This window comes from Elephas maximus, chromosome 4 (genome assembly GCF_024166365.1).
Source record: "Elephas maximus indicus isolate mEleMax1 chromosome 4, mEleMax1 primary haplotype, whole genome shotgun sequence".
Taxonomy (NCBI): Eukaryota; Metazoa; Chordata; class Mammalia; order Proboscidea; family Elephantidae; genus Elephas; species Elephas maximus.
The window spans coordinates 140,427,298-140,455,002 of record NC_064822.1 but is presented as its reverse complement, the minus strand read 5'-3'; the positions used below and the strand labels follow the sequence as shown (position 1 = coordinate 140,455,002).

At 35.4% G+C, this 27,705-nt stretch overlaps 1 protein-coding gene across 12 annotated transcripts in view; it reads right to left on the bottom strand.

The window, feature by feature from the left end:
- Positions 1-1,407: 1,407 nt before the first annotated feature.
- The window catches only part of NAV3 (neuron navigator 3), a 937,562-nt gene continuing 911,264 nt past the window's right edge, over positions 1,408-27,705 (bottom strand). For 10 of the 12 annotated variants that reach the window (XM_049883940.1, XM_049883939.1, XM_049883937.1 and 7 more), the window contains 9 exons: positions 26,203-26,298; positions 25,755-25,923; positions 24,366-24,601; positions 17,050-17,204; positions 15,924-15,995; positions 15,165-15,361; positions 13,892-14,010; positions 9,808-10,011; positions 1,408-4,028 (listed from right to left, as the gene is read on the bottom strand). In XM_049883940.1, the coding sequence (XP_049739897.1) occupies positions 3,909-4,028; positions 9,808-10,011; positions 13,892-14,010; positions 15,165-15,361; positions 15,924-15,995; positions 17,050-17,204; positions 24,366-24,601; positions 25,755-25,923; positions 26,203-26,298 (1,368 nt within the window). In that variant the 3' untranslated portion in view covers positions 1,408-3,908. Of the gene's footprint in view, positions 4,029-9,807; positions 10,012-13,891; positions 14,011-15,164; positions 15,362-15,923; positions 15,996-17,049; positions 17,205-24,365; positions 24,602-25,754; positions 25,924-26,202; positions 26,299-26,907; positions 27,275-27,705 lie in introns of those variants that run through there. The other 2 variants (XR_007517283.1, XM_049883946.1) reach the window with 2 other exon arrangements.

Here is a 27,705-nt window from a genome sequence, read left to right as displayed (position 1 = left end):
AGCTTGTCACAAATATACTCGTTTCACTTGTCTTTTTGGGTCTTTGTTGTAAAGAGGGCTTGCTGGAAGCGTCTGTCTATTCCTCCATCTTGGCTCCTCCTCAGAATACAATTATTTTTTAATTATTATCTTATAATAAGATGGTGGCTAAAGCAGCTAAATTTTATGGAAGGCTTTGTAAATGCTAGGCACTGTTCAAATCATTTGCATATAATAACTCATTTGATCCTAATAGCAATCTGTGAGAGGTAGGCTCTAGTATTATCAATTTATGGGTGAGGCAGTGAGGCACACAGAGTTTTAGAAAATTGGACAAGGTCACACAGAAAAGAAGTGTGAATTGGGATTCACACTCATGCAACCTGTTACTGCGTGTGTCAGAACTGCACTCAAGTTATGTATTAATTCAAAGTTTACATGGACAAACTAAATTGTGGAAATTGTCTGCATCTTCTAAGCTGTGAATGAAGGAACAAATGCACCAACTTTAACTCATTATTGATAACCAGTCCATTTTAACTAATACACTTTTTGTTTTACAACTGTTTCAATTTCCTGCTGTTAATATTAAAACTTGCTTTTAGTATTAAGACCCTATTTATAGCAACCAAATATACATTCAAGTTACTAGGTTTGAAGAGATGCCCAAGATACTTTGAAAAAAAATCCTAACTCTAAAGGGTGTTCCTTTTTTTTTTTTTTGACTCTCCTCTATGAGAAAACAAACAAAAATAAACAAAACAAACAAAAGAGCGATTCTTCTTTAAAATGCTCTTTAGATCTAAAAGGTCAAAAATGACTTTAAAGAATAAAAACAAAGAAACATTTAATGAGTTGATTCAACTAACCAAATTATCAATGTTTCGATTCTGACTCATAGTGACTCTACAGGATGGAGTAGAACTGCCCCATAGAGTTTCCAGAGAACACCTGGTAGATATGAACTGCTGACCGTTTTTGGTTAGCAGCCGCAGCACTTAACCACTACACCACCAGGGTTTCCATCAACATTTTACTTTATGTTAATTCTTAACTTATAATCAAGCATTTCAGTAGGCTATTCAGATTTTCAAGATATACCTACTGACTTATCATTTGTGAGGATGACACAGGACTGAGCAGTGTTTTGTTCTTTTGTACATTTGGTCACTTGGTGGCACCCAACAACAATAGACTTGAGTTTATTTATTTACTTGAAAGTTATGATACCCTTGTTTATGAAGTATATACAATATAAATTCATATCCCTATTGATATTAATACACACTGCCGTCGAGTGATTTTGACTCATATATTACTAGTAAAAAAAAAAAAATGTTTTAAAGTTTGACACTTCTTGGTATATAATTGCTCATTTTTTCTCCATATATAGACTCCACACCTTGTTGTCAATAAATAATTCCACTTTAATGGTAAAGTAATAATTTAGACAGATACAGGGTGCACATTTGCAAAAAAATATATGCAAGCTGGTTTGCAAGCTAGAGGAACAATAAACCAATAGAAAATACATCATCCAGGTAAGTCCATTGACACCAAGTACTTACTGTTGGGGCTTTACAAAGACTACAAAACTTTTCAGATGATTTATCTCACTGTTTCTGTCTATTTACATGATATGTTACATCAAAAATGTACAAAATATAAAATGTATACAGACAAATGTTTCACAAACTAGTTTAAGTTGTAAACTAGGTGGACCTACTGGGATGTATTGCAGGAGGTTCTGTTTATGCTCATGTTTGGATCATGTTTCTCAAAATGGCAGGGAGAGATTAGCAATTTTTTAGATCACATATCATACAAGGGCAATTAGTCACTCATCCAGCTACATATATCGATGTTTCACAACAGATTTGATCCATGTTTGAGGCTTCAAAGTCAGGTTGACAATTCTATGTGCATAAATTCAGTTCAGCTTTCCCTAGGGCAATAGCACCGTATGAGAACCTATAGACTCAGTGACACTCTGAAAACTGCACAGATGTCTTGTGTTGTTGTTGTTCTATAATAACTGACCCATGATGGTCACAGAGAGTAGCACCAATTACACGTCCTAAAGGTAGCACATTTTCACATGCATAGAACGAGTCTACACCATGGCCTAGCCCTTGGGTTTTATCAGTTTAAAACCTGTCCTCTGTGTGTGGTGGTAACTTCTCCAATGACTCTGATCAGTTTTCATGCACTCTCTTTAAAGCCTGCCATGACAGATGTACTATCAGACAGTTTTACTCTTCCAAAAATGTACTGGCTTCATGTACAGTTTCGAAGCATGCTCACTCTAGCACTGATAGCTCCTGCATAGTCATAACAACTGTAAATACAGGACAAACACACCAGATAATAACAGCTTTGAGGGTTTGCATTCTGTATTTGTTTGCAACGTACAGGAAATCTCAGCAAGTGAAACACCTCATTAACACCAACAGGATAAAATACATTTTTTGTGTGTTTCATTTGATTTGTGCAAGTTTTAAAAAGTATTATTTACAATACCCACCCAGTAGACTGTGCAAATCTAACCTTCTTTTACAGTATAAACGCTTTGTCTTCCACAGCGACTTCACTGCTTCAGTGTTCTTTAATGCTGAATTTCTCATGTACAACAATAGCAATCAAAACAACATGCATCAAAACTATTAAAAAAAAAAAAAAAGAATAGGGAAGGAAAGCCAAATAGTTGTGCTCATGCTGCATCTGGTACTTCCAGCTCGGCTGGATAAGAATTTAAAATCTCTCACCTTCTGAAACTCTCTCACCTAGAACTGGATGGAATTTAGCCACATGTCTCAGCTTGGAAGTGACGATCAAAGTGGGTTTCTGAGTTATCTGAATATTTTGGAGGATAGGCAAAGCAATCTATTCACAAGGTAAAAATACTGATCATTCTCCTATCCATTTCTTCAAAGACAAACAAACAAAAGAAAAAAGATTTACAGAGATGAGGCTACTATGTTAACTGATGTCGCTTGTTTGTAAATGAAAAGACAGTGGAAATTATTGATGGTTTAGGATTTAAAACAACTGTTAAATTGTTGTAGAAATCTGGTTTAAGGCAGTGAGACAGCACCATAGGAAATGTACCTTCTTTCACTGAAAAGGCTCAAACAAATAAAGCCCTAAAAAAGCCTTTTGTCAGTGTTGACTAATAATTGGTATAAAACTCTTGGTAAGGGTGTGGGCAGGTGGTTTAAAAGACCACTGTGGTAAAAACAACCTTATAAAACCTGTGACTCATACACAAAAAGTTTGGTGGAGCACATCGAGTGAACATGGCAGTTAAGAATTAAATTGGCACTTATCCAGCTTGTCACAGTAGTGTTTTCTGGTAGTTGCACAATTCCATTTGTGCTTATGGAGGACGGGCCTCTTGGATTCGTTTTGGAATGGGGGGAGCGCACAACACAAACACTACCGGAGCCCTGTGACCAGCACCATGTGGCACAAAGGAGATTGGGTGGATCAGAAAAATGGACCCTGCATGGGGAGTACAGCCCCTCAGAGGAAACCAAAGGTAGGGACAAAAAATAAAATAAAATAAAAATAAAGGCCTGCATTGTAAACTTTTAAAGAGGAAAAAATAAATTCCAGTTTGGCTATCCCATGTGCAATCTATTCAGTTGCCCTGTCATTAGGATCCTTTCCAGTTGAGTAGTGGAGCCTTATGTCATCCTGTGGATATAAAAATGCCTAGAAATAAAATAAAGGTAAGCTTCCATTTCAATTTAGCATCTTGGTGGTTCGGACTTAGTTCTCCTGCCTCTTTGTAGATCTCAACTCTGAGTCAGGGGCCTTGACAGGGTGCTTTCAGACTGGCAGTGGTTTAGTGAAAATACCTTACTTTTTAAACATTTTATTTTAAAAAGCATTGTCTTTTCCCCTAACGTTTTTCACCCTCTTTTTTTTTAGAGGGTAGATTCAAGAGATGAATCCAAAATGTCTTCATGGTGGCTGGTGCTTTCACTGTCGCAGCTTTGTGTGCCCGAGTAATTGGCTGCTTCTTGGAGTTTCATTAGCATATTCATCTGAAGAAAGAAAAAGAGACATCGATGTAGGCAGTGATGCAGTGAAGCTAGTCCCATAAAAAAACAAGGCCCTGAGCCACACGGAGGAACATCTTATCCCACTGCCCAAGTGAAATGGCAAAACAATTTTAGATATTCACTCATTGCTCCTGGCCCCTAGACTGTTCTTCCCAGACATGATCATGACACCAAACCATAAGCACAAAACAGGGCCTCTAGATAACTCTTTTATTTGGGGTTGTGAATGAATGCTGCTCCAGCAGGGAGACTGGAAAGGAAACTGTAACACAGCTGGACATCTGGGCTCCTTGCTGGAGGGGAGGCAAGCTTCCCAGCTTTTTTGGCTGCTAGGAGCAGAAAGCATGGGGTTTTTTTAGGAGCAGAAAGCACTGAATGACAACTGAAAGCCGTGGATGTTCATACACACACAGACACGTGCACAGGCGCGCATACACACAGCCCCTTGAGAGAAGGAGGGGGTGGAGTGGAATGAAGCCAGCTGCTGCACACAAGCACACCATCTGCTGTTTAGGAGCTGACCTCGAGAGGAGGTGACTGAATGAAGCAGACCATGAGTGTTAGAAGAGGGAAAAGGAAAGAATCACTGTCAACTTTTTGTTGTTGAATTTCAGGCTAAAATATGATTGATCTATCACTGAAAACAAAAACCACCTTCTGGAACAATAGCGGCTGTCTATGTTTCCCAGGCTTCTAGGGGAATGGTAATGTTTGTTCTAGTAAAAGGGACATATGCGGGAAAGCACCTGGGGAGAAAGGCAGCAAGCATTACTATGTATTATTAAATAAAATACAGCCACATTGCTCAGATTTTGATGGATCTTCAGCTTCCCTGTCAGAGATGGAAGTAAAAAAAAAAAAAAAAGATTGTTTAAAAACCGTTGTGGATAAATGGTTCAACAGTTTTTGAAAGCAAAGAAAAATCAGCTTGTATCTACATGACCCTAATAGAGTTGTTTTCTTATAAAGAGTTTCTATAAATTGTAATAACCTATATCATTTAATACCTATTAATTTTATTATTTTATAAAGAAACCCAAGTTGTCTTTTCTTTTCCACCTTAGAGAAATAAAGATTCTGGTTCAATAGAATTGAGAAATCTAAAAAGATTGCTTGGATATATGTTAAGGTATGTATGTTGTGTGCTTGTGTGGATAAAATGGGTGTTTAATAAATGCTTGTGAAATGAATGGTAAACTGCTGAGCACTAGCTTCAGCAAGAATGGTTTTCTGACCAAGGCTATGGTGATAGCCTATTTTAAAGCTATTTTAATATTATTCAGGAGAATATTTTTCAAGAGAAGTTTTGGTCAAAAACTTGGAATTTATTAAATCGGCTAAATGTGGATATGGAAGTGATTGGTAATAAACTCTCAAACCCAGCAAGCCAAATGTCTCCATGGACAACAGTCTCTCTCCTCTCTCTATCTCTGGCTCTCTGTAACACACACATGCACACACACACACACATCCTCCACTGCATTTATATTCCCTCCCGCCTCTCTTTTGTCTATTTCTCCCTCCCTCTTAATAGTTGGCCATGTATTCAAGCACATGGGTGAAGGTGATTTTGAAAAAAAAAAAGCTATGATTTTTAAAACACTCCTGATTTACTAAGAGCAGAAATGGTAAATGAGATCTAAGGATTTAGAATTCCATCTCAGCAACAAATATTTGAAATCACTTGACTGTCAAATGTTATGTTTTGTGGTATAAAAATGTTGCTGGTGTTAGACCATCGAGTTGGTTCCGACTTAGAATGATCTTACGTACAAGAGAATGAAACACTGCCCGGTCCTGTGTCATCCTTACAATCATTTCTGTCGCAGCCCATGTCGCAGCCACTGTGTCAATCCAGTTCCCTGATGGTTTCTTCTTTTCCACTGACCCTCTCCTTTACTACATCCCTCTCCAGGCACTGGTCCCTTCTGATAACATGTCCGAAGTACCTGAGATGAAGTCTCATCATCCACCCTTCTAAGGAACATTCTGGCTGTACTTCTTCCAAGATAAATTTGCTTGTTCTTCCGGCAGTCCATAGTAAATTCAACATTCTTTACCAATACCATAACTCAAAAGCATCAATTCTTCGGTTTTCCTTATTCATTGTAAAGCTTTTGCATCATATGAAGTGATTGAAAATATTATGGCTTGGGTCAGGTGCCCATTGCCATCGAGTCGATTCCAACTCACAGCGACCCTGTAGAGAAGCCCTGGTGAGGCAGTAGTTAAGAGTTACAGCTACTAACCATAAGGACTGTAGTTCAAATCTACCAGCTGCTCCTTAGAAACCCTATGGTGCAGTTCTACTCTGTCCCATAGGGTTGCTATGAGTCAGAATTGACACGACGGCAACGAGTTTTTGTTTTTGTTTTTTTTTGGGGGGGGGTGTCAGGAACACCTTAAAGGTCAAAGTGACACCTTTGCTTTTTAACACTTTAAAGAGGTCTTTTGCTGCAGATTTTCCCAATGCAATACATTCTTTGCCATTTGATTTCTTGACTGTTGCTTCCACTGGTGTTGATTGTAGGTCAAAGTAAAATGAAATCCTTGACAACTTCAATCTTTTCTCCATTTATCATGATGTTGCTTAGTGGTCCAGTTGTGAGGATTTTTGTTTTCTTTATGTTGAGGTGTACTCCATACTGAAGGCTGTGGTCTTTGATCTTCATCATTAAGTGCTTTAAGTCTTCTTCACTTTTAGCAAGCAAGGTTGTGTCATCTGCCTATTGCAGGTTGTTAATGAATCTTCTTCCAATCCTGATGCCACATCCTTCTTCACATAGTCCATTTTCTTGGATTATTTGCTCAGCATACAAATTGAATAAGTATGGTAAAAGTATTCTTTTTTTTAAAATGGTGCCATATTATAGATATGTTTCATTAGAATAAGTTCCAAATCTTAGATTCTTAATAAACCCCCCCATTACCCCGCAAAAAATAAAACAAAAAATCTGTTGCTGTTGTGTTGACTTCTACACATAGATACCCTACAGGACAGAACAGAACTGCCCCGTAGAGTTTCCAAGAAGCTGGTGGATTTGAACTGCCAAACTTTTGCTTAGCAGCTGAGCTCTTAACCATGGTGCCACCAGATTTTTAATAAATACATATAATTGAATACTTTGCTTTCTCACAGTATTGCTTTGTGCCTTTAAGTAAAATGAAAAGACAAGTAAAAAGAGTCAACGTAATAGATAATAATCAACGAAAGTTTTTCCCTTCTCCCTTCTCTCCTGTTTCATCTTCACACCCATATTCATAAATATAATCTGTTTCATCAATTCTAATACTTTAGTGAGCTGCTTATCATTCCTGGTATTTACAAGTCTATTAGTCTCCCAGACTCCATCCTCTGTCTTCCAATTCGTCCAATTGATCTTCATAAATTGCAAATCTAACTAGATAAACCCCCTTCTCAAAAACCTTTGGTGACTCCCATTATCTGTGTGATAAAGTTTTAATGTCCCACAAGGATAAATAAGACTTGGTATGTCTAGCAATTGTCGGATTCTGTAGCTTCAACTCCTCCATCCCTCTGGTTCCAAAATATATAAACTAATCATTTTACAATAGTTTTCCATGATGTTTCACTTCCTGTTTCCTTAAATTTGGATGCTCTCCATCCAATCACAGGATAAACTGCTATTCATCCTTCAAGACCCGACTGAAGCATCACTCACTCTTTGAGGTTTTGTTTTAATCACTTCCACAATTGACTTACAACTTTATCTGGCATGTACCACTATCATTATTTTACTGTAGTTTCTATAGGTACATGTCTCCGTCTGCTACATTACTGTCAGATCAGAAATGTTATCTTATTTACCTCCTGATTGCCAGGTCTTAGCCCTAAGTACATATTTAATAATGTTTGTTGAATAATTAATTTACATGCCATACTTTTTAAATAATGTGAGATGTGCTAAAAACCTGCAATTCTGTTCAGATTAAAAAACAGATTTCTGATATTAAGTACTAAATTGCTTTCCTAAGATTTCTACTTTACATTAGACTACAAATATATATTTTTCCTTATGTCAGTGATTACAGAAGTACTGAGATATAAAAGCAAATAAAGAATATTTTTCAATCAGAATATGCCTAATTCAAAGATTTATTTTTTGATGATAAATCATTTGCCACTTAACATGTTAGATATCATTACCCCTTGTTTCTAAACTGTTTAGTGGAATAGCAGAATAGGAAGCAAGAACTTTTCTATGCAATTCAGCGAGACCCTCGATTTCTTTCCTGTACTAGATGACAAGGGTATTTACAGCCAGGGGAAAGAGTGCTTAGCAGGTTTAGCTGACCTCGGCATGTGGCAATTGGGAAAGCTGAGGGCATCACCCGAGGATCCCATACTCTCTAGAGTTACAAAAATAACTAACCTTATAAACCACTGTCTTTGTCTTAAGTAGACTAGTAGTATATTAACACTTTGCAGGTGTAGAACTGGGACTTATGAAAAATTGAGATGAAATAATCCCTACTTCTGTGCTAAGGCTTGTATTTATTACTTTTTAACCATTCTAATAGCAATAATTCACTGTATGTTCACAATTATGCTGCATTCAAACCTTCACTGTGGATTTCTAACTATGTGCCAGCCATTAAAAAATTGAAGTCCAGACCCTTAACGAGTATACACCCTAGATCAGATGTCCTCAACAGGGAATCTCTGGACTCCAAGGAAGTCTATGTATACTTCAGTGACTTCATGGAACCCTTTGTAATAGTATGCACAGTTTTCTGCTGTGCACATTTTGCTGGGGAAAGGATCTTGAAAATTTATCAGATTTTTCACACGTAATACCTACAATGTCAAGAATGATCAGCTTAGATGATGATGTATGTATGTCAAAGCTGTTGGCATAGGGTGTACCATAAAACATCAAATCATTTTATATCCTTGAGTATAGTCATAGATTGTGACTTTTAATCATCCCTCCCCTCTCCCCACTTTTTGTTTGTTTGTTTGTTTTAAGTAACATAATGGCCATTATTTTGTTATCTTTTCTTTCTGTATTGGTTGTGCAAGTCCAATGATCTCTTTAGTCATAAAATGGTAACCTGACCAATGCATTGCATCTGATACCAATGTATAGAAAGTAATCTATAAATATATAAAATATATTTAAAATCATTAAATATATAAAAAATAAAGCCTATTTCCCCCAATAATACCATATATCTAATATTTTCAGATTATCCAAAACTATTAAAACATACACTCTCGTGAAGGGAGCAAGGCAAGGTATATCCCTTTGATTTCCAAATCATTTTCTCCTTCACTACTGTAAGGAACCAAAGACTACTTCTAAATTTAGTCAGACTGGTTAATATGTGTACAACATTCTTTAGTTCTCAGTGTTCATTAGATTACACTCTTCGTTCTTTGAGTTAAGAACAAAATTCAGTTTTCACTCAATGAATTGAGTCATGCTGTTCTATGAATTTATTTATTGTTTTATACTATTTTCTGAATTATAAGAGAAATTTTCCTATTAGTGTCACCGAATTCCATATGGCTTCAGAGTATTGCTTGACTAGTTTTAAGCATATAAGTTTGGTCTTTTTTCAAACTTTTCACACAATAAAATTAAGCAAAGGTAAAAGATTTAAAACTGAGTACCAATACCAGAACAGTCTCAAATATCACCTAGGGAAGCCAATGTCTTTGATACAAATGATGAAATACTAATGACCACACACTGCAGTCAAGATTATACAGGAAAAATAAACATCAGCTTCTTACCAGGGGATCCCCCTCTGTTTCAGTTTGTGGAATGTGCTTTGAGGTTGTGGCTTCCTTAGTGGATGTGCAGCCCTCATACCCAACATCTTCTGGTCGCAACTGAAGTAATGCTGGGCCCTCCTGAGGCAGCGATGCTGAGCTCCATGGGTATGTGTCAAGCACCCACTTTGAGGGATCTTCCCATGGTGCACGTTTCCCATACATCTAAAAGTTGATCACATATTTAGCACATATAGAATGCATTTATATTCGATAAAAAGGCCACTACTACTTGAGTGGTTTCTTTGCACATTGAGTTTTCACTGGGCTTTCAAGGGAATTAAGTGTCCCTAAACAATTTTCTTTTTTTTAAACAATTTTCCAGACATCCCTGAGTAGTGCAAAAGGTTAAGTACTTGGCTGCTAACCTAAAGGTTGGCAGCTCAATTTCACCCAGAGGCACCTTGGAAAAAGACCTGGAAATCTACTTCTAAAATATCAGCCATTAAAAGTTGTACAGAACACAGTTCTACTCTGAAACACATAGGGTGGCCATGAGTCAGAATCAGCTCGATGGCAACTGATTATTTTGGTAAACAATCTTTGCGATTTTAAACATATTTGTATATGTTGCTCACTTTATCCTCAAAGGCTAGTCAAAGTAAAGATGAACATTTGGGATAGATGATCAGTATTTGGGTGGGTGGGGAGGTTTATTTTAAATAATATAAAGTGACTGCCCACATTTATCTTTATTAATAATTTTACAAACCAAGAGAAAACCCAATGTTGAAGAATAAAAGGTCAGTTATGGAGGACTGAAAAAAGTCATGCTAGACAATAGGTAGGGAGTCCTGGAGGCACAGTGATTAAGCACTCAGCTGCTAACCGAAAGGTTGGTAGTTGGAACTCATGAGCCACTCCATGGGAGAAAGATGTGGCATTCTGCTTCTGTAAGCATTACAGCCTTGGAAACTCTCTGGGGCAGCTCTACTCTGTCCTACAGGGTCACCATGAGTCAGAATCAAGTTGATGACAACAGGTAGATGATAAGTAGAGTTTGCTACTAAAATGCAATTTTGAAAGATGATGAATAAAAGAGACTTCTCTTTTCTCTGTCTGATTAACTCCAAACTTCTTTGAGAATAAGAATACTTTCTCTGATAGCCATTTTTCTTCAGATTAACTTCCTGTTTAAAAAAAAAAAGATTGTATATATCTATATAATCCTATTATTTCCTGTAAAAACTCTTTTTAAATGCTTATGTATAAAAAAAAAAAAAAAGAGAGGAGACAATGCAAAAGTGATGCATAAACTTTGCAAGGATTCATGTGAAGGCAAGAAGCCCAATAAAAAGAGATGATCTAGCTTCATTATAGTCTTGGCAGTGAAGCAGAGGGAAGAAGATGAACCCAAGAAATACTAAAAACTTTTTAAGCTAGAAGTCAAGCTCACTGAGGAGGAAGTGTTTAAGGGGATTTTATAGAAAGGCATAAGGTCACAGATGGTACAGATGGAAAAGTTAAAAGAGGAGGAAGATATCATGGGCCCACTAATCCTTTAACGTACCCCCCTTTTCCCCTGACCACCACTAAAGGCAATGCTGGTTTCCAGGTGCATGTTTGATTCCAGGTGGCCTGCTGTGGAGTGTTCTGTGTGGTTGACATTGGCACCATGATCAGCCTTGGAATGTGTGAGGCTATGGAAACCTTGATTAAAAAAAGGAGTCTGGGTTCTGATACTGCTATCTGTATATTTCCTTAGGAGATGCATAAAATGATCACATGGGTAGCAACCATTAGTTTTTTTTTTTTTTTTTTAAATAGTTCTCTGGTTTAGGAGTGGAAATTTTCTCTCAGTTGAACATCTGCTTTATAGAGGATGCAAAAAATCAAAATTTAAGTTGCCATACAACTTAATCTAATTGAAGGAAATGTGTAATTCTTAAAAAGCTTAACTATGTTTAAAAAAAAAATAAGAATATGATTGCCTAGAATCAAGTGATGGCAGATTTTTAGAGTCATCAAGCACAGCAAAATTGGAGGCAACCAATAAAAACTTAAATATGTCCAATTCTGTATCTCAGGGTAAATATATATTACATAAAAAGAATTAAAGGAAGGGAAATCTAAATATTCTGAGTAAGATGGATTGATTGCGACATTACAAGAAAGAATCACTGCCATAAAAATCAAAATCCATTGCATCATCGGTGTTTTTTCTAACTAGAGCATGTGGCCCAGAGCATTCCCCATATGGTTCTTCACCAAAGCACCAGCCTGCATCTAAAAGGGGATCTTTCTATTCCCCTCAACTCAGATTTTCACTTTAGCTGCCAGGCTTAGCTTCTTCACCTCTTCCTCCAAGATTCTTTGTTACCAGTGGACCCAGTGGGATGGTTCATGACACGAGTGCTTCCTTTTCCTCTTACTCCTCAAAAAAGTACGTAAGGACCACCCCAATGGACTTTTCTGGCCTAGCACATCCTTCAATAGCAAAGAGAACTATCTAGCCACCAAAAGACTTTTTCTTTCCTCACCCATGTACTAGAGTTTCCCCTACAATACTTGACGCAGCTTTCATATTAACCTACTACTAAACCTCTAGAACCACAGCAAGAAACTTGGGACATTTTTATCCCTCTTCAAAAGTAATTTTGATGGATCTCTCAGTTTTAGTTTAGAAAATGGTATTATTATTAGGTGACTATATTCCGCCCAAAGAGAAGCTTTATAGATTATAATTATCAGGATACTATTTTACAAGTGATGATTTAAATATGAAGAACAAATAACTCATGTTTTTTAATGAGTACTGAGAAAGCTAAGCATTCTTGGTATTAGGTTTATGGATTTTTAAAAAGCTTCTTTCTATACATTAGCAAACAAATATGAATTTAGAAGAATTTCATACGAAAAGACTTAGATGACATTATGTTAAAACTGAGACTATCTAGAGAAAAAAATTTCATTTGAATATTAATTTTAAACAAGTTTTACAGAATATTTTCCAGAATATTATGTTTTCTAGAAGTGACAGGAAGAAAACTAGATGATCATTTATTACATACAGTAAAGTAAAAAATTTTAAAATTATAGAAAACATAGACTATATCTTAATTCTAATAGCAGTTGTTATAAACAGAGCTAGAGGTACTTAAGCAAAAACTGATTAAACTTTGGCTGAGTTACTGAAAAGGGGGTTTGAATTCTTCCACAATAACTTGGGTGATTATCCAACACAGATATTAGAGATTCAACTTCAGTTTTGCAATTCCACAATTTATTAAAATTTCAACTTCAATGTAATGAAATAGCAAAATTTATGAAAAAAGGGAAAAGACGTCTTGTTGAAAAAATAGGTTTGTCTCATTAATGATATATTTTGATTTTTTTTAGTTAAGACTAAACAGAAGGGCTTGTTGGAGGGCCTTGTAATGTAAGAGGAATAGCAGAGATGATAATAAACTACCATGTCATAGATAAGAAGGCTAAATGTTTTAGAGCTTAGAGTATTTACTTAAAAATACTAAAGGATCTTGCAAGTGATGTTTAAAAACTTTAAACAATGAAGCATACTAAAAACAGGGAACTTACAAGTAAAAACTACTTGTTGCAAAATATTAGTGTATAAATGGTGAAATTAAAAAAAAAAAAAAAAACCTAAACCCATTGCCATTGAGTTGATTCAGACTCAAATTTAATTACATGCTCCACATCTTAGAAGACAGTCATGATTTACATGGTCCTTGGCCCTTTATCGCTATGAGATAACTCACGTAAATCATGGCTGTCTCCTAACATGTAGAGCTATGCAATTAATTGACTACCAAATAAAGCAGTCCATAAACACCCATGGCAATAAACTTGGTCTTAAATGTGCAGTTGTTGGAATAATGTTGTTTTCTGTTTTTCCTATGCATCTGTTTCCAGAATAGACAAAAGTACTGTATACTAGTTGATATTACTTTAGCACTGTATTTACATAGCTAATGTCATTAGTTTTTTTCCAGACATACTCAGGGAAATGAAATTTTTTACTCTTTGTAAAAATAGTTTTATTTTTTCCATTCTTTAAGGTAGTAAAGACCATTGAAGACTATACCTGAAGACCTTCTCTCACTGCCTCCAGAATATAAGGTATCAAAGAATAGTTCCAGAGATCCATGAACCACACTCTAGAACCTTCTACATCCATGGGACAAGGAAGGAAGAGGCGGGGGCCTGAGAAGAAACAAATAAAACATTTTTGAGAGGCATTATATTTAACAATTTAAACACACATTTAGGCACTATTTTGGGGGACTAAATACAATTCTTGCATGACTTTTAGAAAATTATAATCTTAGCTTGATTATTATGATATATTTTACTAAAGACTCAATATCCCAGCTCCTTCTTTTTTTTTACAATAAAATCTTAATCTGAAGCACAAGGTATTAGAGTTAGGAGAAATCTTAAACATCATAATACAGTCAAACTGCTCTATTTTACAAATGAGGAAACTGTGCTGAAATGAATTGTCAATGTAAAATATGCTATTACTTGCAGAATTGGGACTCAGCCTGGGTCTTCTGACCCCAAATTTAGAATTTTCCCTTCTAATCTACATGATGTCTTTAGTTAGTAAATCTGTATGATACATAATGATGTGAAAGAGAGTTAAACAAGCAATTTAAGAAGGAATACAAAAATAAACACGTTTGTGTCAATTAAAGAAACATAATTTAAACAATTTGGTGTTCCTATAAGAAAGATTGCTATTGTTGTTGTTAGGTGCCATTAGTTAATTTTTGACTTGTAGCAATCCAATGAGACAGAGTAGAACTGCCCCATAGGGTTTTCTAGGCTGTAATATTTATGCCAGGATCTTTTCTCCCGTGGAGCCATTGCGTGGGTTCCAATAGTCAATCGTTTGGTTAGCAGCCCAGTGCTTAAGGGTTCTGCCACAGGACTCTTGAACAAAATATTAAACACCTAAATTATCTCTAAGTAAAATCTGTTCTCACAACTATATTTGATATGAACCATGAGCTAAAATTTGCTTTTTGCATAAAAATAGTACCCTAGACAGATACTGTTTATTTCAAATGGTCATCTGATTTTTTTATTTTTATCTATATTAAACTTACTTGATATCAGTAATTTGAGTAATTTGAGATTTGTGTATGCTATGCATGTTTGATAAAATGAATCTAATTCTAATCAGAGAGACAAAGTCTAAAAGAAAGCAAACTTTCAGAATGCTAAAAAGTAAACTTAAATGTTTAGAAGCTTGACAAACATTAGCCTGCCTTATTTTCTACCATCCAATCTGGCCATCTTTACCAAGTACTCTTTGTTCCTGGAGAATGGCATATTGTAATTTTGGAACTCACCAATGGTAACATCAGAAGAACTATGTGTTTCCAAAAAACTGTTGAGATGATGCCATGTCTTAGGAATCCAGTCTATAATTTTGACTAGATCATTATTGCGTATGTTCCTTTCAATTTCTATCTCTATCAATTTCCTTCGAAGGTATCTACCTAGAAATCCTTTCACCGGTTCTGTGTGGTTTGCACATAGTACCCACCTAGAAAAAAAAAAATCAGATGTTTTACATAAATGACATGTTAAGTCTACAGTGATTCCCCGTTCAATATAAAGTGGCTATGTTCCTATTTCAGTGGATGGTACAGTCTTATAATGAAAGGGGTTAAGAAGTTTATTAGCATCAGAGCTTTAACTTAACAAACTCTTCTTTTTTGAGCTAAAGAGAAGCTCATGTGCGTCAGAGGTGAGTGGGAGGATACACGCTGAGCACTCTTCTGTAGGAGAATCACAAATCCTGAAATAGGAACGCTCTTCACATTCCTCACACTTAGAAGAAAAGTGCCTGTTTCAGAGTGAGCAGGAAAAACCTTTTTTTTTTTTTTTTTTAAAGAAACACTTCTGATTGCAAAGAGGGCATAGATCACAAAATGTCTGCTTGAGAAAGAGTGTCTGAAGAATTTTTTTATTTGCACACCACAGGTTACCACTGTCAGAATCTGCCAACTTACAAATAGAAAAAACAACCAACCAAAATAAACATAAAGGGACAATTTAAAAAATAAACATGCCCACACACATACACATACACAATTTATCTTCACCTGAAATTGTGATGCAGCTCTAGGTTTGGTGATGAAGAAACTCCCTGATTCATTGTTCCAATAATATAGGGACTAGAAGAAAAAGAAAAGAAATTTAGATATATTGAGAATAAAAGATTAATCTATTAAAACAGAAAATAATTTATATAAATATGGATTATTCCATTTTGATATTACGTTTTAAAACAATAATTTTGTAATTTGGGGTTGGAAAATATCAAATATCATTGGGCTGGAAATTCAGATTTGGGGTTCTAATTTCAGCTCTGGCATCCTACACAAGTCATCCCTCTTCTCTGGGGCAGAGTTTATTAACCTAAAAATGAAGAGGTTAAAATAATCACACTGGTCTCATACCACTCTAATATCTTACAATTGATGATTCTAATAAACTTTGTTAATTTTTTCCAGCTTAATACTTTATAGTTATTTTTAAAAGTTCTAACCAACATTAGAGAATTTGTATTCTTTCTTCAACCCTTATTTTATGCTGATTTGTTTTTAAAGGTTCGTATCTATAGCAGAGATTGCTTGATTAGGATATTTGGAAGCATTACAACTAATATCATTTATGTTGATATTCTTATATGTCTTTTCTTTAGAGGGCATGCTACAATCGATCTCTAGTAGATTTTCAGGTTATTATACCCAACTTTAACCTTCTCTTTCATAGTAAATTTTACAAAAAATCAGGCCCATTAATGGAGAGAGTTATATATGAATTTATTAAATGTATCCTTATTTTTTTTATATCCTTATAGGAAGGTTGAATATAAACTTTAATATTGACTGAAAATGTAACCAGAGCTTGAAAGTCTCCTTCCAGTTCTTAGTCTCCCTGATTCAAACTATTCCTTAATATTTACATCCTCCAGACTTTCAGCATTCCTGTAGAAGTTAACATCATTAAGGAAATAATGTTTCCAGCCTCATAAAAGTGCCTGGGACATAGTTATTGAATGAATAGATAAATGTTCTAAGGAATATATGGGGATTCCTTGGAAATAAGCTGTAATATTAATGAGGGTTTCTCAAAGTAATAGCATCCATTGTATAAAAGCATAAAGGCACAAGAATACAAATATGATTTTTCATATTTCATCATTCAAAAATTTGATAAGCATACCATTTGTTATATTTACAGTTGAGAAAACCATTGAAGATATCACTCAAAGAGCCCACATGATGAAGATTATCAAGAATTATTACAACTGGGAGTTCTACACCATTATTATCAGCACTGCACTGTTCGGCCAGGTTAGCTAGATATTGTTGCACTTCCTTTAAAAAAATAAAGAAAATAAGCTCATCAATGATATATTTATATCAGCTGAAAAGCAATTTATATTGTAGGAAGAGCACTGTTTGCCTTCCATCGGTACCTTTCATTAAAAACACATAGGCCATTCCATTGATATAAAATCTTAGCCTATGGAGCAAAGAACATACAATGCTGAGAAGATAATCTTTTATAAAGGACAGAGAGAAAAGAAGAGAAGGGTAGAAGAGCCAGTACAGAATACCTACAGTAAATATAAAACTGTGAACACAAAGGCATATTTCTCAGTTGTCTTCCTTTGAAAAGAGAAATAAAAAGAGTTCTAGCCATGAATTCTTATGAAAAACCACAAATATTAAAACCTCATTCTTATTTTTGGTATTTCAGTGATAAAACTGAATTTGAGCAAACTTCATAATTTCAAAGACAGATTAAATCTAAAATGGCACCCCTAAATTTCCAATGATACTTTGAATATTTTATATCCAATTTGTGAAGATGGGGTACATTTTAAAATGCAGCCCCAGGACTCAGATAAAAGTGTGGTTTCTTACTTGTAATCTGTACGAAATTGCTGTGTATTTAAACAAAGACAACTTCTTAAAAAATTTTTCACTGGATCACTTGATATTAGCATTTAGCAGTTCCTGAGCTTCTCGGTTCTATTACAGGTATTATCCCTGCAAAGTAGCTTAATTTAAATATGATAACCAGTTCACTGATTGACTGCTCTCACAGATGGGTAGGCCAGGAACATAATTAGGTTTCTTGGCATTGTCCTAATCACTAAAAGCATTTCCATAATATTTGCATATTTACAATGACATTTTCAATTTGTAAATCTTGCTAAGGGTTAAAAACAATTCCATGATCCAAATTTTTGGCAGCCAGGTAAATATGTGAACCATTCATCCTAGATGCCACCTCCCCCTGTCTGTAATACAGTAGAAGAGGGTAAAACAGCCATGTTCAGGGTTTTGAGGCATTTATTAATACATTCATTTAAGTTCAAATAGAAAATTAAAGACTAATATACTATTCGTTTTATATTGAGCCAGCCACAGAGAATAACTGTTGTCTCTTTTTTTTAAATCAGAGAATACAAAACAAATAATAAAACTTGCGAATAGTCCACAGAGTTTCATTTCCTTAAAAAGATAAAGCAGAATTTATACAGTTGTATTAAGTAATTCATTATTTATAAAATATTCACTACCTACTATGTTTTTTTTAAAGGAGCCCTGGTTGCACAGTGGTTAAAGGTCAGTGGTTCAAAATCATCGGCAGCTCCGCAGGAGAAAGATGTGGCAATCTGTGTCTGTAGAGATTCACTGCCTCAGAAACCCTACGGGGTCACTATGAGTGGGAACAGACTTGATGGCAGTGGGTGGGACTATGTTTATAGTCCTAGACCAAGCCCTGGGAGTATACAAACATATAAACTACTGTTCTTGCTATTAAGAAGTTCATATTAAGTTTAACATATATTAAAAACTGCATCTGGTACTTTTCTGGGCATGGGAGTTAGGAGGTAATCAGACTACCTTCCCCTGGAGAAGAGTTTCCACATAAGGGGCTGGAATTTAAATATAATAAATAATTTCATTATAATGTCATAAGTATATTAGGAGCTGTGAGAGGTAGGTGGGGGTTAACCTAGCTGGTAGATGTCAAGGAAAGCTTTCTGGAGAAGGTAGCTTTGCAGCATAGTGAGGGTGATAGGCACGTACATAAATCATGAGCTAAGAAAGTGCAATGTGAAACATGTCATGAAAGAAGTTAAAGGAGGAATGTGGCTTACAGCAGGGGAAGGGCTCAATTCCGAGAGGAGAATCCTGACAGACCTCATTGGGAGGTGGCATTTGGGATATATCTTAAAGAATAAGTAGAATTCATACTGACCAGTATGCAGTTATTCATTCTTTCAACACGCATTTAGCAAGCATCTACTCTTTGCCAGGTATTCTGGCACCAAAGATTTCAGAGATAAAGCACAATTCATTAACAGAAAGGCAGGTCAAACAACGAATTTAAATACAGTATGCTAAATGAAATGCACAGACCACTACAGGCTGGCTCAAGTAGGCATCTAACCCAGCCTTGAGGTTAAGAGGACAATGGGGGTACAGTTCGTGGATGACCAGTCACATCTAAGGAATAAAGAGTGAAAGCTGGAATGTATGAGTGTGTGACGCATTTGGGGGAAATAATAGGTGTCCTGCTGTTGCAAGAGAATATGATACACGGCGGTGGTGGTGATGGTGAAGGAGAAAACTGAAGACTTTAAATCCGTGTAGATGAACACAGATTTTACAAAATAAGCAATGGTGAACTGCTGACTTTTATTTTCAGTAGGAGAGAACAATTTATTAATCAAGAGAAATGGAAATGTGAACAATATGGTAATTAATTAGAAATGGAAAAAATGTTCAAGAAGTTTAAAGCCCAGAATAGAAAATTTGGCATGAATATGTATAACTATAATTCACAGCTGAAAATAATATATTACTTCCAAAACAGTATAGACCAAAGGTTTTTATCAGAGCATGCAAAGATTACTTACAGCTTCTGTGGAAGATTTTCTAGTGGAGGTATTATTTGCCATTAACTCTTTATTTTGAAGATTTTGATTCCTAACCTTGGGAGGGGAGTATTCCAGAGAGAGGGAGAAGATACAGCATGTAGTATGTGATTTGTGAAATTAAATAGCGGTGAATAAATTGGAAATGAAGATTTGCATTATTGAATGATTGGTAAGATCACTGGACTTCTCCTATAGGCAATGAAAAAATATTGAATGTTCTGGGAACCTGAAGAGTATAATTAGAACCACAGTTTAACAGTGTAGAAAGTACATTGGAAAAAGAGGAAGAGAAGAAACCAGACTAGAGAATACTGAGATTACTGAAACCAAAAGAGACTACAGAATTTAATAGGGATAGTAGAAGCTTTTTTTTTTTTTTTTTTTTAGTAGAAGTGTGGGAAGATTTTTGATCTAATATAGAAAGCAATGAGACTTTATGCGATCAGATTTTAAATGTAAAAAGATACTCAGCTTGCCATGTGGCAAATCGATAGGATCAGGGAAAGAGAAGAGGGAAATTTAAGGGAGGATGTGGACCAAGCAGTTGGAAAGCTATTGAAAGAGTCCATGTGCCAAAAGGCGTCAGTTTGGGTACAAGGGTGGGAATGGTGGAGATGAATGGAAGAGAATGAATTTATGATATTTTTGTCAAAGCTTAAATTGACATTTCTAAACATGTATTTTAATAGGCTGATAGAAACATATTAGTAAGCTAATAGAAAAATAGGCCTACTATTGGGAGAGTGGACATGCCTAATAGTTTCTTTTTGGAGTGGTAATTGAAGTCATAGGAACCATCCAGATGACAATAAGAGAGAAAAGAACGTTGGGGGATATTTTCATTTAACTAGTACACTATGAAGAAGTGATCAGGGAAACTGACAGAGAAGGAGCTTACTAGGGAGAAGAAAGAAATCAAGGAGAGAATGCAAATCATGAAAGAAGAGTCTCTAGAAAGGGGAGGTCAACTGTAGCAACTTGCTATACATAAGTTAAAAAAGAGAGAGAGAACAGAAGCAGAGGAACTGAATTTAGTAATTAAGAAACCAATGAGTGAATTTTGGAACAAAATGGCCATTAGATCCTAATACGGAATATAGATCTCTCTCTCTCATCTTGGGATAGTAGATCCCTTTCAGGAACCGATGAAATGAAAGTTATGGACCAGTTGGATGTGTATATAGCCATACACATAGATTTTGTCTTATACCTTAAGGGTTTTTCATAGACCCCTTTGACATCAATTCATGATCCGTATTCTTATTTGATTGGGGTAAAATCTTAGATTGAAGTATTGATGCAGGGCCACCCAAAGTTTCAAGTCCAAGGTCTAACAGGCAAAATAAAAAGTTACATCTCCTTGATGGAAATTAATAATAAGATTAATCCCATATTTAGAAAAATACACACAGAACACAGCAGTTACATAAAAACTGTTGACCATTGCTTCCTCTGGTTTTGACTCCAGACATGCTAAAAAATGAATCTGCCAAGTCCAGTTTTCAGATCTTTTCCCACCTAACACTCCAAGAGGCTTCAGCTGGCCATGAATTCTTTACTAAATCCATCTCTAGCCTTCTGGGCCTGCTATATCAAATGTCACAAAGTGTAATTGTTTATGTGTACGGCTCTCAATCAAAATATTCCAGCTGGCAGCTTGAAGGAGGCTTTGGAGAGTAGGGAAGAGGTACAGAATGTAAAATGCAGCAATACCAAAAACATGAAAAGATTTTTTTCATCTGATGGTTTATTGTTTTTTGAATCAGTAAGTGCTTTTTGGCTTTCTCCAGTGCTATCTATGGCATAGTAAACAGCACATCAGAAATTACACAGCTTCATTTCAATATTTTCAGAGAAAGAATTTATTTCATTCCTCATTCACATTTTAGTTTAGGAACGCTGTACCATCAGCAGTTATTCCTAACACAACCTCAGCTTGCCGTCCCCCTTGCCTTTACACCACTCTCACTTTCTCCCATTCCTTCCCTGCAAAAAAAAAAAAAGTGGGTATTCTCCAACAATTTGGCATGAAATGGCCAAATTCTCTGCCAATAACTGTGCATCCAGCATTACTGACAGCCCATTCCTATCTTACAAACATTAAAGAAACAATAAACATTTGTTTAGTTGTATTTTGTGCTTTCTTGGTGCTAAATCCCATGTGATTTCTCCATGGTTTCTTCCTATTACTGCTTCCTAGCACCGTTAGTTCTATTCACAAACACTCTTGGCAATGCTTGACTTTTCATGATTTTGCAATAACAAAAACTGAACTGACTAAATAATGGCACAAATGATTTTCTTCTGAAAAAGCAGAAAATAAGAGTGTTGGAAGCATTTGATCAAAATGTTTAAAAGGATATTCACACAAGATCATTGATTAAAAACATCTCCAAGCATTAAGCATTTTTTTAACTGATATAAAAAGAGAATATAACAGTAGATTTTGGGGGGAGGCAAATATAATAATGTAAATGAACCTACTTTATTTTAGTATGTCAAACTACATCCTTGAAAATGACCATTTAGCTTATCTTTCTTTTTGTTTTTGAAAATGAAGTTCAAAGTCAATTTATTTTATTCAAAAGTAGATTTTAAGTGATCTTAAACTATTAAAATCCCTTGGTCTATGTAATAAGTCTCTTCCACTACCATTTTCTAACCACTTTTTTTTTTCCCATAAAGAAACTTTGAAGAGTTTTGTCATATCAAAATAGAGAAAAAGCCAAAGAGAACATCAAGGATGACTAAGGGGCCTCAAACCTTTCATCTTTTTCAGCTGAAAAGAAAAGAAAAAAAAAAAATTGCACTGAAAGGCTTTCTTATAAAGATACAAGGATACAGAACTCACAGCAGGCATTAAACATGTAGGCTGAACCAAACAAACAATCATGCTCTTCCTACCTCTGCATAGAGAAAAGTCAAATATTTTGCCTCAGGTTCCATGTCTCTCATAGTTGAAATGGCAATGGGTGGGTCAACCACAATTTGAATAGTGCTGAATTCCAAGGAAATATCAGGAATTCATGTGCTATATTTATTTAACTTTAAGAGATCCCATTAGCTGTATGTTCATCATTGCTCTCCTTGAAAAGTACATACAAGAACAAACAGGGGTGTGTGTGTGTGTGTGTGTGTGTGTGTGTGTGAGTGAGTGAGTTATTTGTGTAAGAAAGATTCACTGGCAGCCAAGGGCTATAAACAATAAATGTAGGCAACTCATAAACTATGCTTGCTGCTTGTGCTATTCTGTCTCAATCTCTTTCTTTGTCTCTCTCTCTCACACACACACCCCACACTCATTTAGTCCTTACCACAATCCTACTACAATTTCCATCTTGCAGCTGAGGAAACTGAAGCGCAAACAAATTCAGCGATCTGCCCAAGATCTCACAGCTGATTGGAGTTAAGGACTTAATGAACTACTCCATTAAGAACTTGTTGTTCAATAAGTTAAATGTCTACCTTTTTTCAAGAATCCAACGAGTTTTGGTCACGGTTGGGAATCAGGTTTGTTTCTGAAAATGTTAAGTCTGAGGTTTCTGAAACACTGAGTCGGTTTAAATCACTTAACTAGGTTATCTTTGGAAAAACCATGACCTGGTATCATTTGGATTCCCTCAAGTTATTGCTTATAACAGTTGCAGTTTCCCAAGACAACCTTAGGTTGAATTGATTCAGACTGTAATGAATAATTACAGGTAAAAATAGCCTAGTGTTAGGAATCATACATTTCCTTTTTAGGATTCTGTATTTTACTCAGAATAGATAAAAATACTGGCTCATTTTAGCCGATTTAGTAGCTGAGAGCATTCATGTTGATTATTATGGCAGAATTTAGACCTCAGTGGATGGTAAAATGGAACAGTGCACAGTTTCCTAAGGTTCTTGAGTAAAAATCCTATGCGAATGTGACATAAGCAAACTGCTGCTCCCAGAATTTCTGCCTAGAATATTCTAATTACTCAGAACCTAGTTAACTCCTACTTATCTGTTAAGACCCAGGCCAAGTATTGCCTTTTATGTAAAGCTCTTATTCTTCCAGGAAGTTATTCTTCCCTCTTGCTTCCATAATGGTTTGCACAGACCTCTTCTACTCTAACACTTCGTAAAAGAATGTCTAAGAGAAAGCAAACTACCGTGACCCTGTCATTTTCTTTTGTATAGCTCTAATGCCCGGTGGAGTATCTGATGATGTTGTTGTGTGCTGTGTAGTTGATTCTGACTCGTAGTGACCCTATATAACAGAGTAGAACTGCCCTGTAGGGTTCCTAGGCTGTAATCTTTACAGGAGCAGATCACCAGGTTTCTTCTCCCATGGAGATGCTGGTGGGGTCAAACCACAGACCTTTCAATTAACAGCCAAGTGCTTAACTATTGTACCACCAGGGCTCCTCGAGTACCTGACAGCTGAAATGCTATTGAATGGCAGTCTTCATCTGCCAGATTCTAGTTTGAGACAAAGAAACGGATACTTTTTTCCATGCCCAATATAGCAGTCTCACACAATCCTAATACTTAATTGCTTAAAACACCAGTGGATAAACAACAGCAATTCTCTTCAGATTTTATGACTTACCTTACTTGACTTGTGGTCCACATTAAAAGTGGCGATTGCATCCTCTGTTTTTTTTCTGCCAGATTTGGTTATTACATATTCGGCAAGTTTGTTTGCTAAATAGGTTTTTCCAGTACCACTTGGTCCTGAGAGTATGATTCTGTGATGCTCCATCAACAAGTTAAAGTACCTCTGGGTAATAGGTTTAGGAATTAGCGTATCGAAAACAAAACTGTCCAGGCTGTTTTCTTCTACCCCTGAAGGAGGAAACAAAACGAAGAACATGACTTGACTTATTGTCCTACATGAGCTAGAATTTAAAATATAGTATCAACCGACAATAGAGCTTAGTAGTCCTTGCAAAATACTTTCATAAAGATGTGTTGTCATTTTAAGTCAGGAAACATGTCAATAATAAGGCAGAGTGAACATACAAACAAAAGCAAGCCGTTTCTTTTTGCTCAGGCTTGCTTCTCTTCCATAGTCTATTTTTTTTACTTATATTTCCAGAGACATATTCCATTATTATAAATTCTATTATAAACTCTTGCACCCCTTTGAAGATGATAGTTTTGTTAAGAGTAAATGTGAAGATTATAAATATGTATACACATACACATATGTACCATGTAGGTGTGTGCATATATACGTATACGGTGTATGTGTATTTCTTACTCTTTTCCCCTTCTCTCTATTTCTGTATCTCATTTAACATCCCAGCTGTCCAATCACTTAAGCTTTTGAAGAATACAAATTGTGATGTCTGGCAAGGAATTAGGAAGGAGAGCATAAAATCAAATATTGCCAAATCCCTCTATTAACCCACAGTTTTGTATACAGATGTATTCTGAGTCTTTAATATATAGGAACAAGGAATTACTGAATAGAGTATACTTCAGTTACACCACCAACAACAATAATTTAGCACTTCATCTAAAGCAAAGAAGACAGAATTTCTCATCCCTGGCTCTTAACTTCCATTCTCTATCCCCAAGGGGTATTCACTAAAAAAAAAATTAAAATCAAAGATATAGCAATGAATATGTTGCTTTGGACAACACAATAAAATTTTTGAACCTTCTCTAAATGTAAAATGCTAGCAGAGAAAACCTAGAAGTTGCAAATTGTTTAAATCTCTTTCTTTTTTTTTTTTTTTTGTGAGTCCTGGGGAATCTTCAAAATTACATTCTAAGTTTTATATCTCGGAACTCAAAGAAAATTTCATTTACTAGAATTTTAGTGTTTTAATAGGATTTTAGTGATTTTTTAAAAAGTATGGCTCATTGCATACCAAAACTATTAAAGAGTGATTAACACAACTTTCATATATGAAAATTTGAAGGGAAACTGCAAAAAAGAGAAATGTTAGGAAAAAAAAAACAAAAAAGTTCCTTTTTTTTTTTTTTTTACCTTTCAGGTTCACAGTGATGATATTATTGTCTCCAACAAGATATCCACAAGGCAGCAGTTCAGGCACTTCCAGGCTATGGGACCTAATTAAATCTCCTATACAGTAGCTAGCAATGCAGTCAGAGCTCAGACCAAGGCTAGTGGATGTATCAATTCGGAACACATATTCCTAAAATGATACACACAAAAAGGAAAGTCAAAACAGTGGTTCAACTTATCTACAACAAATAAAAAAAAAAAAAAACTGATGATATGAGACTAGCTGTGAAGAATTTTAAAAAATGGATAATGTAAGAACTGTTGTATTAAACAGCACAAGGAGAGAAAGCTTTCCTTAATATTTGAAACAGAGGAGAGGAAGGGCAGATGTGTCTAAGTTAGGAAAGCCAATGGAAACTACAATGAAATATATTTGAACACTAATATCAGGTCATATTGTACAACTTACCTTAAAGAGACGTCTAATTACACCATCTAAGACATCCCACTTGGTTTTTCCACTAACGCCAATGGACCCTATCAAATATGCCTGAGACTTCTGATCCTAAAGAACAACAAAATCGAACAAGATAAAACCCAACTGTGTATCTAGTTTTATTACTACATTTTCACTAAAACTTACTAATGTAGTTAGTGATTAAGAGTAAAATATTAAGCCTTTGGGCTCTATAGTAAGCACACACATGATTGATTAAATAAAATAAAATACCTCAATTAACCAACCAACCAAAAAACTAACAGCAACAACAATAAGAAAAAAGAGATTAGATAAAGTGGTATATTAAGGAAAATGGATTCAAGAAGCTGATCAGTAGACTGAAAGGGGAAAGGAACAGGAAGGGATGGTTTTTCATTTTAATGCAGTGGGTGCATTTCTGAAGAAAGGCAGGCCGTAGAACGGAAATGGTGACAGAGATGAAGCAGAACTGTATGACATGAGTCCTAGAACTTCAGCCTACTACTCAGTTTTCTCATTTATTAATTTAGATTATTACTAAACTACAATCCAGCTTTAAAAAATAATAAATAATTCGTGGCTGTACAACATTTATGTGTTTATAAAACAGTTCCCATTTTCAATTTATCAGAACAGTCATTGCTAAAAGAACTGACCAAGAAATCCTAAGGACTCATTTGGACAAGCAAAGCATTCATTTACAATAAAAATAATGGCCCCAAATTTAGCTTTTTTTGTAAGATGATATTTTGAGGAGTTTCTACATATATTAGAAAAATAAATAATTCAGGTTTTATAGTCTAACTGGAGCCTCTTTTATGACAGCTGGAAACAGTTACATGGAATAGTGGTCATGAGTTGATTCCGACTAATAGTGACCCTATAAGACAGAGAAAAACTGCCCCATAAGGTTTCCAAGGAACGGCTGGTGGATTCAAATTGCTGACCTTTTGGTTAGCAGCTGAACTCTTAACTACTGTGTCAGCAGGGCTCCTTGATAACATTAGATATAATTAAATAGTTGATATAATACATTCCTGGTTCCAGTCACCACCTACATGGGCTTTAAGGGATGGTAGAATAACCACTGGGTCACATGTTAGAAGATATAGACTCTACAACATACAACCCCCACCGGCTAATTAAGAAGCATGACCTTAGGTAAATCAATTAGCTAACTCAGAATCTCAATTTCTTCTCTATAATATTTAATGCTGTAAGCATAAATTTTATTGCCATCGTTATTTTTACATCACTTGAGTTAGAAGCCAATGTGTTTTTCAGAAAAAGTTGAGAAATTTATAAACCAGTGTGTGTGTTTTAATTATTTTCTTATAAGCTTTATTAGAAAAAAAAAATGTTCAAAGACATTGTCTTTTAAAATTATCCTGAAAGAGAAAATTTGTTTTTTAGTGTGAGTAGAACCCAGTTAAAATGGATGCTTAAACAATACTTTATAAGCAGGTGCTTTTAAAATTAGAGATGGTTTAGGCT